At 49.8% G+C, this 13,178-nt stretch overlaps 1 protein-coding gene across 2 annotated transcripts in view; it reads left to right on the plus strand.

The window, feature by feature from the left end:
* The first annotated feature begins 906 nt into the window (after positions 1-906).
* EPAS1 (endothelial PAS domain protein 1) overlaps positions 907-13,178 on the plus strand; it is an 84,495-nt gene continuing 72,223 nt past the window's right edge. For both annotated transcript variants that reach the window (XM_023251650.2, XM_023251651.2), the window contains exon 1: positions 907-1,513. In XM_023251650.2, coding sequence (XP_023107418.2) covers positions 1,488-1,513 — 26 coding nt within the window. In that variant the 5' untranslated portion in view covers positions 907-1,487. The remainder of the gene's footprint in view (positions 1,514-13,178) is intronic.

Consider the following 13,178-nt stretch of genomic DNA (forward strand, 5'->3'; position numbering starts at 1 on the left):
CAGACTGCCTTGGCCAATTCTGAAGTGGCGCAGGCCCACGCTGTGGTGGCCAGGTGTTGAGAGTAGGGTGCGGCAGGCAGGCCAGACAGCTCAAAGCGAGGACCCTCCTTTCCCGCATCCTTATCAAGGTCACAGGGTCCAACACAGCCCCGCAAGCAAACCGGTGTATCAGTCGGAACGGAAGAGCAGGCGAAGCCCTAGCTCTGCCTCCCCGAACTGTTTCCCCCAGACCCAACAGCTGCAGGTGGTCTCCCCGCCTCTTCTTCCAGACGGCAAAGTCAGCTGCGTTCGACCGAAAAAGTGCATCGCCTAGGCTCGGAGCGCGGCTGCTGGGCCCTCGAATTATCCCCATCGGGCCAGGGGACCAGGCAGCAGGGCGAGGGAAGCAGGAGCGCAGCACTTAGGAGCGGCTCTGCGAGGCCCGGCAGAGCGCGCGACCCTCTGAACTCGCGGTCCTGCCCTAGACCCAAAGGTATGGCGGAGGTGGAAGGACACCGGTGCAAAGGGGCGCTCCCGGTGCTCGCAGCACTCCCGGAGACCGACTTCTCGCTGCCGGTTAGCCCCACTTAAGCTGCGCCTGCCCGGTGCGGAGTCCCACCTTGCCACCCGCCACCCCGCGACCTCATAAACAACTCCTGGAACTGCGAAGGGAGGAGGCGGGGCGGGCGGGCCGCGGCGGGGCCGGGAGCGCGGGGGCAGGGGGCGGGCCGGGGTCAGGGCAGAGGCTGCGGCCGCGCCTCCCCATTGGCCGGGACGCAGTGGGCTGCCCGGGCGCGCGGCGCTGCGCGGGCGGGGTGGGCGGGGGCGGGGCCTGCCGGCGCACGCCCGCCCCCGCCCCCCCTGCGCCCGCGTCCGCGCCCCCAGCGCCCTCCCCCGCGCGGCCGTAGGAGTTTTTAAAGTGGGCGGGCGGCCGCGGGAGCCGGACATTCGAGAGCGGTCCGCGACACAGTCCCTGCACCCAACACAGCTCTAGCCTGAGGAGGCTGTACAATCCTCGGCAGTGTCCTGAGACTGTACGGTCATCTCCGCGTACGCGCCTGCCGGGCCCTGGACTCTTCCAACTCCCATCGTTGCAGCCACTTTTTCTTCTCTCTCTGTTTTCTTTTCTTTTCCTTCCTTTTTTTTTTTTTTTTTTTTTTTTGAAAACCCAGAAAAGTGACTCTTCTTCGTGGGAAAAAGGAACTTCGGTCCCGCTCTCTCTGCCCTCTTTTTGGATTTGACAGCCTCCTCCCACTCCTTTTCCCGACCCCGCCTCCCTGTGCAGGTTCCTCCCAGTCACCTTTCTCCACCCTCCTCCCCCGCACCTACCCAGCCTCCCGCAAACTTCCACCTGACGGTGCGGGGCGCCCGGGACCTGTGAGCACCTGGGACCTTTAACACCGGCCCCGGCCGCGAGGAGTTGGCGAGGGCCACAGCGAAGGCGGCGCCTGCAATCCCCACCGGCCACGGAGCCCAGGTGTCCGGCGTCTCAGAGCACCACGGCGACAATGACAACTGACAAGGAAAAGAAAAGGTAAGCAGGCGTCCGAGCCGGCGAGGGACCTGGTTGGAGCGGGATGGCCAGGCTGCGCGGGGTCGGCACGACCAAGAGCGTCTAGGAGAGAAGTGCGGAGAGGTCTTTGAGGCCCGAGGATCGGTTTGGAGGGGTTTGAGAGGGAGAGCAGGTGCCCCGTCCCTGGACGCGGACTCGGGGCTGCGGCTTCGCAGGGAAGGGTTCTGTGATCCGAAGGAATCACGAATCTGAGCGCGCGACGAAGCCAGGAGGCCCAGGGAGATGGCCCTGGAGGTCGGAGGGGCTCTGGGGCGCAGAACCTTCCTAGATCGCTGCCGCTCCAGCCCCCGCACCGAACTCATGTAGCCAGCATGTTGAAATGTTTCTGGGTTGACTCGACTTAGGTCAACTTTCGACCTTCTCAGGTCTTGCATGTGAGGCACCATCCACTCGTCTTCTTTTCCTTCGGACCCCTCGGGTTCTTGCAAGTGAGCTATTTTCGTACTGCGCCCCAAACTAGCCAGGGGCCGGAAGCGGAGCGCGGCTCTGGGACGCGCCCCCGCGGAAGGGCCAGTACGCAGCAAAGGGCCCCCCCCCCAACTCTGGGTTTACAGACCTTATTGAAGCCTGGAGAAACGCCCTTACTGGTCCCGCACCTTGACTCCGGAGGGGAGTGGGTGGTGGGCCAGGTTGCTTCGCGGGGGGCAGGTGTGTTGGTGTGCGAGGAGGGAATGGCGACACCGGGTGACCCCGGCAGGTCCTGGTGTCTCTCCCTCAAGAGGACAGAGAAGGGCAGCCACGATCTGCGCGTCTGCCCTCGTTAGCTTCTCGGCTCTGGGTGAGAGGCAACTCCGGCCAACTCTCACTGCTTTCCCGCCCCCTCCCAGCCGCTCCCCGCCGGGCCCTCCCCGGGCGGGGGTGGGAGCGCGCGGCGTGGCCGCACGGCGTGGGCACGGCCTCGCCTCCAGCAATGGAACGAGGCCGGCCGCCTAGACCCCAACTGCTCAGGGTCTCCTCCTCTGGGGCTGCCCGGTGGGCTGGCGCTTTCAGCCCTGCCCTCGGCGGCGGCTTGGCGGGGCTGGGTTTCGGGGGAACCGAATAGAACTTGTGGCCAGAGCCGGGTCAGATAAGCTGCAGGGCTGCGGGGCGGTGGTGCGGAGATGGGGGAACGGAGCCGCGAAGGGAGGGGGTGACTGACCCCGAACCGAGGCCCGGGAGAGCTCAGTTCCGGGATTGATTTGCTCTTGTTCTGACTTCCACTGTGGGACCTGCGCCAGAAACAGTGCATCTTTCGGTCAAGCGGCGGTTCCCACCTCGGGGCACCGATAAGGATTTGATAACCGGGAGCGAATCGCGCGCGTTCTGGCAGGGCGCCCGGGCCGGCGCTCCCGGATCGCCGGGGGAGGGGACTGAGCCTGGCTCCCCCTCCCGCGTCACTGTGGCGCCCCCCCCGGCCTGCCACGGGTGAGGGAGCGTGGGCCCGGCCGCGCTGGGTCCCCAGGGCCTCGCAGCTCCTCTGGGGTCCTGTGTCTTTTGACGGCGGCAAAGCAAGAGACCTTAAGATCTCTTAAGACGTATTTTGTAAAACCAACATAGCCTGCATCGTCATGATGCCAATGCTAATGACTGAACAACCAAAAAACGAGGTTGTAGTCCGCTCTTATGAGCGCGCTCTGGGCTCCGGAGCCGGCGAGGGAACTTCTGGTAGGTACATTTTACAACTGTGATGCCTATCGGGGAAGGTCGCAATCGCGGAGGTGGGGCCTGATGGTAATCTTGACAGATGTGTGAAGTGTCAGTTTCTCCCCGCGGCTCAGCGCCTGCGTCCTTGTGTAATGTATTTTAATAATTGCAAGAAACTTGGGAGTAGGGGAAATAATTATTTCGATAAGCCTGGCCGTATTACCTCCTTGGTTAGAGATGGAGAGAGCTGGAATAGGAGAAGGAAAGAAAGTGGATAAACAGACTCCACAATTAACTCTCCTGAACGGCGGCCGGTGTGAGAACTGCTGTGGGGATCGCGTGCGAAGTCGCCTTGAAGGCCCCCTTGGGGCTGAGGAGCAGAGCTGGTGACCGAGCCCAGTGTGTCTGCCCTCTGTGGCTTGCTTTTTGATTTTTGCGTCCCAGACTGGCAGCATACACAGCATGCCGCTCACCTTCCAGAGCCCCACGAGAGCTTGTCCAATTCCTGTTGGGTTGTTTTGAGATATATTTACTTTTCCTGCCCGGCTCTGTTTGTTCGCTGCAGGCTCCTTGCGGGACCAAGGTGTAATTAAAGCATGTGAGCCAATACATTCAAAGATACTGTCTTAGTTACTGTGTTAGTTACATCTAAGTGTCTGTTCTTAGCTTTCCATACGTGCCTCACAAGTGATGCCTGCCCAGGGGGCTCTCAGGATGATGATCCTGCACATGGGTTCTTAAGATTTTGTAATCTTCTGGTTCAACAGAACCATTTCTTACCCCAAATTCAAGAGGCACAGAACTTTTGCAATGTTCCTTCTAACAACAGCCCTTCAAGAAGTGGGCGGGATTATTTTGTTCCAAAAACGTTTATGCCTCCATGGATATGTTAATGTTTAATAGTAAAGAGTTTGCTTTCTGAAGGTTGGCTGGCTGGCCTCCAGAATGGGTATCAAAGTGCGCTTTTTGGGTGGTAGTGGGCATTCCCATTGATTTCAGAGGTCAGAAGCCGAAGTTTGGTAAGGGAACTGCACTCCCCTTTCTGTATCAGTCTATTTTGAGCAAGTGGGGGTCTCATTAGTTAAGGTTCCTGATTCTCTGAAGAGCTAGAAAGTGTCTCACCTCCTAATAAAACCATTCCTGAGTCCCTTCCCTGGGAGAGAAGAGTTTGGAAATCCTTAGCGATGTGGGGATTTGGAGAGTGGTTCAGGTAAATGTAAATGAGATCTTTGGATAATCAGGGAGCAAAGTCTACCCCAAAGCCAGACCCAGCTCAGAGCACCTTTCTGGAATGCATAGGTCACTTAGTGCAGGGCCAGTAGTGGAACGGAGTTGGAGACATCTGGACCAGAAGTTTTCAGACTACCTCCCCATCCCCCTGCCGGCTGGAGTTAGTTGTTCCTCTGCTAAAATAAACGCAAAGCCCATCTTTTCCCAATTCTGATGGGGATATTATTGCTAGGCACTTTTTCTCAATTTAAGTATATTTCCTATAAATCTTTCTTTATCATTTGATTATCTCTGTCCACTGCATGACCATGCAGAGATGATACGGAGTTGGTTTAACACATTAGGTTCAGGCATTTAAAATTTAATTCATACAGCTTTCACAAAGTTCAAAAAGAATGCTGTGGCTCAGGTTTTTTTCAGTGTCGCTGAAGAGGGGCTTAACGATCATTTTATGAGGGGTCATGGAAATCATCTAGTACTGAGGCCCAGAGAGGTTAAGTGACTTTTCCAGTCACAAGGAAAGTTAGTGCTGGTAAGAATCAGAACCCTGGTTCATTACTTTCATTAATGATGTATTTTCCTATTGTTGACCAAATAGTATCCCCTGCCCTGAAATGCCTCTAAACAGTGAGGATGATTTCCAAGGGATTACAGTGCCCTCTCCCCCACCCCCACCAAATCACTGAACCTTGTAGAAAGGAGATTTGTTCTTCTAGATAATTATGAGACTCCAAGCTGCAGCAGGAGCAGTTCTGTTTGCTTTTTGCAAAAGAGGAAGCCTGGTTCCATTGTCTATAAACTTGAGGAAGTATGAATTCAGTTGTTTTAGTGCTCTCCCTTTATTTCACTTAGAAGAAAATTTACTTATATGTGGACCTCATTAAACAAAACCAGTGCAAGCACTGTTCCACAGTAGGGCAGATTGCATTGTGAAGTAGTGAGCCCCCTGTCAGGAGACACATTCAAGCAGCTACTAGATTGATTCCTGTATGGAGTTGGTAGTACTAAAGTGTTTAATTCACTTGGAATGTAAATCAGTCAGTCTGTGTGTACACGTGTGTGTGTGCACACGTGTGTGCCTGTGTAGGGTGATCCTCAACTTTGTAGGAATTTATTCTATAAAATGTTTACAGAAAGAAGGAACCAATTAGATAATGCTTAGTGCTGCAGGATTTTAGCCCCATACATTTGAAAATACTTGCCATCATTACTTGTCTCAAGATTTAGGCTTTTTCACTTTTTAAGAAACCTATCCAGTCCTATTTGCTTTTATTGGCTTTTCCCCAGTTCTGTCTCCTACCAACATGACTTTTCCTTTTCATTTTAGCCTAATGAATCTTCCCTTTTGCTTTCAGTACTTCCCATCACTGATAGTTCATCACCGATAGTTCACCTGGTCGGGTGTTTGCCAATATTGTGAAGTTACCAATGTTGGCTCACCAGAGCCCTCCCTGCCCCCCCCCCCGCCACCCTCCCCCCCACCACCACCCCGGAGCATGATGTCATCTCTCCTGATGGAAACCGGCTCTGCTGTTCACACCATGATGTAAATCCCTAAGACAACAAACGAGTGTTGGACACCTGTACCTGGAGAAAATGCTAAACAAGAGACTAAGAAATAGGGGATATGGTCCTTCAAGTTGTTTAGTTTGATTGGTGGGGGGAGGAGGACACATAAGGAGGTTTACCTAAAAATATAGTTAGGTAGCAGCTTACATGTAACTTTTTGGTTGAGATCAAATCTTTTGAAGCTAAAGAAAAGAAGCTCAGAACCATACACATAAGCATGCAGTTATTGAAAGGCATTGTGTGGGTTTGTGGGTGGGAAAGTTGGTTCATGGTTTTTCCTGGAATCGTACAGGCAGACGCTGATCACCAGCATGGTGACTGACTCTGGTAGGGTCAAACGGGGGTAGTCCGTGTTGGGGGTAATGAGAGTAAAGAGAAAATGGAGGATTCAGGAGTATTTCCTGTTGTACACTTCCATACTATGGACAGAAAGGCCCCTGAGATGTGTGTTTGCTGTTCTTAAGAACTTTGGGGTGAGGGGCATGGGAAGGGTCTCTAGCAGGGCCCTGGGAGTGATGGGGATAGAGGTTGTGGTCCCTCTCCCTCTGAGGATAACAGTGTAGACAGCTGTGACTTCAAGAAGGCCAAGAAGACAGAGGGAGCTTCTTTTTTTTTTTTTTTAATGTTTATTTCTGAGAGACAGAGACACAGAGCACAAGTGGGGGAGGAACAGAGAGAGGGAGACACAGAATCCAAAGCAGGCTCCAGGCTCTGAGCTGTCAGCACAGAGCCCGATGTGGGGCTCGAACCCACAAACCGAGAGATCATGACCTGAGCTGAAGTCAGACTCCTAACCAACTGAGCCGCCCAGGTGCTCCTTGAGAGAGAGGGAACTTCTTAACATGGGCTTTGTGAGTAGGCTTCAGAGGATGGTCTATGAGCTTCTGAAATTGGGTGCAAGATACTATGTATATATGCCTTCCCCCCCCCCCCCAGGATGAAAGTCTGTTCATCTCTCAATAGCCTTTAAAAGGTTCTAGGATCTGAAAAAGGCAAGCCCTTGTTCTTCAGTGTCTGATTTGGTGACTGCCTTCCATTTCAGGATCTTTCTGTTCAGGTCCCAGACAGTTCCTACATTTACTGCCAGTGTCTGTCCCCGGTTGCAAATAGGAGAGGGCTTTGGTATGTGTAATCTAATAGAGATTTTGTGGTGCACCTTAACCTTACCTGTACCTGGCTGTCCTGTGTATCCAGCTACATGTCTGCTTTTGGTGATGGAAGGAAGGGGAGCTGAGTGTGCGTCACAGGGTTAGCTCTGGTGTGATTCATTTTCTTAATGCTTCTTAAAACACCCGTGAAAATGTGTCCTCACATTTTCCATCATCCTCAAACAGTTATTTGGAGGTCTTTTTATGTAGTAAGAATGTGTGTCCTTAATAGAAATCATATATGCAGTAGGACAAAACCATAAAACCTGAACATTTTAGTCTTATTAGGGCAGGCTCTGTTCTCAGAACTTTACATGGATTAACTCTTTTAATCCTCCGAACAACCCCGTTAAATAAGCCCTGTTATTATCCCCATTTCACCGATGGGAAAGCTGAAGTGTAGGAAGGTGACTGCCAGAGGTCACATGGGTGGGAGTGGGATTTGAACTGGGCAGATAATCTCCAGAGTCTATATTCTGAACTGGGGCTCCATTCCCCCTTACCTTTTCGAAGCTATCTAATACCATGCCTGATACGTGGTAAGTACTCTCTAGATGATAACTGCTTTTGCTGCTGTATTTATAATTATTACAATTACTTTTTTGTGACTCATCGCTGGATTGAACCTCATACACAGACAGGGATTGAAGATCTGAAGGGTAGACGTGGAAGTCCTGGAAATTCTGACTTTTCGTGCGTTTTCCTCAGCTCTGATAGGAGGTGGTTCTCTACTGCCCCCAACAAGTTCAAAGCTTTCCACCTCCCACCCTTAACTGGTGGCAAGACTTCAATAATTACTTTAGCCTTCAGACCCCATTGTGCAGAAGAACCTGTTAGAAGTTTTCCTCTGTGGCTTCTGAAGAACCATCTCCAAATCAAGATGCACAAGACTTCCTCTGGCTCTTTTGATCTTTTGAAACTGCGAGGACAGGAAGGAAAGAATGGATGGGGGGAATAAAGAATAGCTATGACCGTTGCAATAATAATACATTGCGTTTTTCTAGAGCCCTTTCTCTGAGGAGCCCTGAGCTTTTTCGCAGCCGTCACACCATTGGCTTCTGTGCTGTGGGCCTAGACGGGTTTCTTGAGTTTTCGTCATGCTGTAAACTATAAGTGCACCGACACATACCATCACACAGAGAGAAGCAAATCCTACTAGCAGTTGCACATCACCGTATGTGTGGTAGGTCATGCGTGGGTGTGTGCTACTCACAGCATCTATGATTTTCAAGCAGAGTCTGGGTGTAATTTGTTGGCAGTTGTCTGGTATTGAAAGCCACAGACTGGTCTGCAAGTATGGAGTCAGGAAGAGCGGTGGGGCCCTTTGAGATCTCCGGAGCCAAGGAGGCAGGTGCAGAATGGGTCAGAACGTCATCTATTTCTAGGTGGCCTTTTTCTTTTTTTCTAGTTTCTCTAGAAATACTGGTTTGTTTGACTGCCTTGGGCCCTTCCCAGGGGCCACTTGTACATCAGCAACACTGATTACGTGGCATGGCCACCAGAGGCTTCACGTGTTCCCAGGAGGCACACATTTCCCCCTTAATTTGGAAAAATTCTTCAGTTTTAAAGTTACAAGTAACTTCTGTGCAAGATAATGACTCTGAGAAGCAGTTTCTTTTCTCACATGGGAAGGTATTTCAGAAAGGGTGGTTCATGAGTAAGGAAAAGGACCTCGTTAAAAATGTGTATTGATCTGCCACACACCCATCAGGCATTTTTCCAATTCTACAAAGCCGTGAAATGGATTGTTAGAACTCTCTTCTTATATTCCTCTGGTGACTTCCCTTTCCATGGCACCCTCCGATTAAAAAAAAAAAAAAAAGTCAAACCTGAGAGGTTCTAGGAATCTTGGCAGATTAGTGATTTTATTGGGTTAGGCTGTGTAAGAAAACACACGAGTGGGAAAATGACTCCACCGTGCTATACTCATGCTGCTGCTACTGGAGGGTAGTCCCCATCCCCAGGTTCGCTTCCTGCAACTGCTGGGGGTACAGCCAATATTATAGTTTCTGTAGGAGCTTGTCAACTCTGTGACAACTTTAGTTGACTCTCTCCGTCTTATTTTCAGTCTGAGGCTCCTTTCTCTTGTGGAGAGTCAGTGGTTTGCTATGCATAAGAGATCCATGGGTTCTATCTGAGACTGTTCAGAAGCATTTTATAAATCCTTTAAAATACGTCAGTTAAAGTATATGGTTATTTTTGGTGGTAATCATTTAAGTCACTGTGCTGTATTGTCTAGCCACACAGTACTCTTTCTCTGTGTCTTGATGTTGTATTAACAAATACCATATTTTACTTGTGATACAAAATTTTCAAAAAAACATTTTTTTCATGTTGTAACCACGTTGTATATTGGTCCTGACTGCCCCTGGGTTGGAGGCAAGGGGAAGGAAGGGCAAAACATTATCCTAACTTTGTACTTGGGAAATTGAGCTGCTAACAGGAGCAAACCACGCTGTCTGCAGTGAAATCTACCACTGGGTCCAGGTGCCCTTGGTGAGGCTAGACCCCTAAGGCTCCTGCTATAAGGTAATAAAGAGACAAGAGCACAAAAGGGGTGACTCAAATTTAAGTGGTAACTGTTCTCATTACTAATGAGTAATTATAGCAAATATTTACAAGCCTCCTTCCTACCTTTACGACTTCCTGTTGCTGAAGCACTTTGGAGTATTGAGAAAGATTGTCCTGGAAAAATACGTCATACACAGTTGCAGGAAAGAGTGGCTTTAAGCACACACAAAAAAATCAGTTGCTTGGCTCTGTTCACGGATTCCACATGGAAACAACAAAATTATGCTCATGAGGGGCTGTTTGAGGATCCATTCCTAGGAACTTTAAAACAAATTTAAAAAAATCAATTCTGGATGATCAAATATATGGGGAAATGGGACACCAGATGTTTTTGCGGATTATTCTAGAAATAAAACGACTTTGCAAAGAAAAATTTTTGAGTTCAAGCACAGGTCATTCGGTAAATACTATTTTATGAACGTGATGTCTACAATATTTTTCTGAATGAAAACAGTCGTGCATAATGGAGTAAATCAGGATTTATAAAATATGTCATGTGGGGATTTCAGGGAGCAAGAAGAAGATCATCCACCTAATAAAGATTCCGGAGTAAATCCTGATAATGCTCGTTTCCTACACACTTGGTTTAAAGAGCACTTCACTGCAATTTTTCTCTTCAGTGTCTGTAAACCACTGTACCCTTGTATTTCTCTCCCATGTTTCCAAGAGTCCTCAGATCCTATTTTAGAATGGCAGCTTTCACTCCAGCACTGGCTAAGGTTGATGAAGCTAATTTTGGTGCCCAGGGTAAAGGGAGAGAGAAGTCCTCTGCAGAGCCAAAAGGGCTTTCTGGTGCCTCGGTTTGGAGCAGCATGGTGTTGCCAGACACACCACATTTCACCTTTAGAACCTTTATTTGTGTGCTTGCACAACAAATGTTTACCCAGATATTAAGATAAGAAAAGTATGAAGGTCACATTTTGCCAGGGACAGGCGCTTCTATAAATGTAACCATATCACTGTGCGGCAGGAGTCTGTCTTTTATTCTAAACCAGGGACTTAGGGGAATTAATGGTGGGTGGGGCATGGGAACCAGGCCCTTCTTGGTTTTTTGGCTTCCTTGCCTGTACTCAGCATGTCCTGGCTCAGCTGATGTGCCCCTCCCATTAGGCGAGGCCCTTTGGGGTGGTCAAGAAGTCAGGAAATTGTAGTCCACTGTTGGGCCCCACTCTCTGGCGTCTTATGGTGTTCCATGGAAGTTGGTGCCCCGTGCATTTACCTGCTATCTGACTGGCTGGGAAGCAGCCTGGCTACTAAAATAGCTTTCCTAGCCTCCCATCAGAGGTTTGCATGGTGCTGATACTGCCCCTGTTTCAGGCAGGGTTGTCACATCCTCAGAGCACAGAGAGTCTTCAGGGTGGGAAAAGGGTTTCTTTTGTCGAGGATTGGACTGTTTCTCCTAAAGATCTCAAAGGATTGGCTTGCGTAGAGTCTGAAAGAAGACCTGGATCCTTGGCCTAATTTCCTTCCCAAGGGCAGCCTACACGGCAGTGGAAGGGACCCCATCCCAGCTCTCTCCCCCCAACCACCATCCATCACCCAAGATGCCTTCTGAGGTCCAGCTATGCAGACCTCCACCTCCCCGTGCCCTAGTGACTTGTTTACCTCATGTCACAGGCTCCTTCCCACCTGGATTCCCTCACCCTAGTACTGCTATCTTGGATGCTCTTTCTACTTAAATATCCGCCACTTTCCTAGTGCAAGCCCAAGTTCTCCGGCTCTAGCAAAGCCTGCTGTAGTAATTCCCATGCTCATACCGCACCCCCTTCCACTGCACTGTAGCTCTTCCTTATGTTTACTAAAGAGGCTGCCTGATTCTGTTTCCTTGTTATCTAATGACATTTCATGTGTTCTCGTCTTTCCAGCTAGATTGTGTGTTGCTTAAGGGCCAGGGTGTCTAAATTTTCTGCTGTGTTCTGTAATATTTTCCATATTTTGAGTCCCTAAAATCACACTTAACTTTCAAAAATCATAGAATTGCTTGGTTGTTGGCCCTTGGGTCACTTGGAAAGCCCTCCTCTTGGGCCCTCCTTTTCTCAGTCATGTAGATTTGAGCCCTGGACTCATTTTCCTTTAAACAGAACAAAAAAGGAAAAGAAAAACTTGGGGGAACCATATGCAGGTTTTGTTTTATGGGGGAACCATATGCAGGACTGCAAGATTTTACATCAAATGCAAACCTCAGGCTAGAACTATGTCAACACTTCACTTCAGGAGCACCCAATGCACCAAGGCAAGTGCGAGGCAAACAATAAAGTACTCCAGCTTAGTGTCAGTGTTTATTTTTTTTTAATTTTTTTTTTCAACGTTTATTTATTTTTGGGACAGAGAGAGACAGAGCATGAACGGGGGAGGGGCAGAGAGAGAGGGAGACACAGAATCGGAAACAGGTTCCAGGCTCTGAGCCATCAGCCCAGAGCCTGACGCGGGGCTAGAACTCACGGACCGTGAGATCATGAACTGGCTGAAGTCGGACGCTTAACCGACTGCGCCACCTAGGCACCCCAGTGTCAGTGTTTAAAAGGCCAGATGGGAAAGTGTGTGCAGAAGGGAACACAACTCTCAGTTCAGAAGAATCACCTCCCCTGAGGTACCTTCCCCGATCAGCAGCACATTGGTTACCCCTGTATTTATATGGTTTTCCGTCTGTATTTTATTTGTATGAGGCTTTCACACCTTGCTTTTGAGTGTGCGTGTGCATGTGTGTGTCTGTCTCTGAAAACATGTAGGTGGTAAGGCCTTCATGAGCAGGGACCAATCATCTTTTTCTTTTTTCTTTTTCTTTCTTTTTTTTTTTGCATTACACTTGTGGTTTTACTCAGGTTTGATTTTTAAAAATGTGACGGGGAGAGAGCCCTTAGGAAAGGGTGAAGCTAATGGAGGCAGGGCCCTCCCAGGTGCCTGAGGAGGAGGCAGGTCCCCTCCCCTCTGTCCTCTTCCTTCCCCAACTAAAGGGATTTGGGGAGGGATCTGGTGCCCAGTCTGTGGGGTGGTGCTTGGCGTAAAGGGCCATGGGGAGCAAGGGGCAGTCACCTTTCTCTTTCTTCCCATAGCACCCAGAACAGAGGCCCACATTTGGGTACCTAGTTCTTTGTAGACTCAGGAATTCTGTGACCGGAATTTTGGGTGCTTAGTTACAGAGGGTTGGAGACACAGGGAGAAACCTTTGCTCAGATCAACGTTCCCATTCTCCTTGGTCACCCACCATGCATGTGGTGAGGTCTGTGTGTAAACATTTATGGTCACCTACCACATTCAGGTGGCATGCCATGCAGTGAGGTCCATTAGATGGACCTGCACTCAGGGGAATTACAGTCTAGTTTGGTGTTAAAGAATCCCTAAAATTGTTTGTTTAAAATGTTGCAAGATGGTTATGTTGATGGGAATCCTAGGCCCCTTTTTAAGATTTACAATCTTGTTTGGTAGTTGAACCTAGCTCAGATAAAAGACTGACCGAACAGTGGAATATTGGTAGTAATTAAATG

This window comes from Felis catus, chromosome A3, assembly GCF_018350175.1.
Source record: "Felis catus isolate Fca126 chromosome A3, F.catus_Fca126_mat1.0, whole genome shotgun sequence".
In the NCBI taxonomy this organism is placed as follows: domain Eukaryota; kingdom Metazoa; phylum Chordata; class Mammalia; order Carnivora; family Felidae; genus Felis; species Felis catus.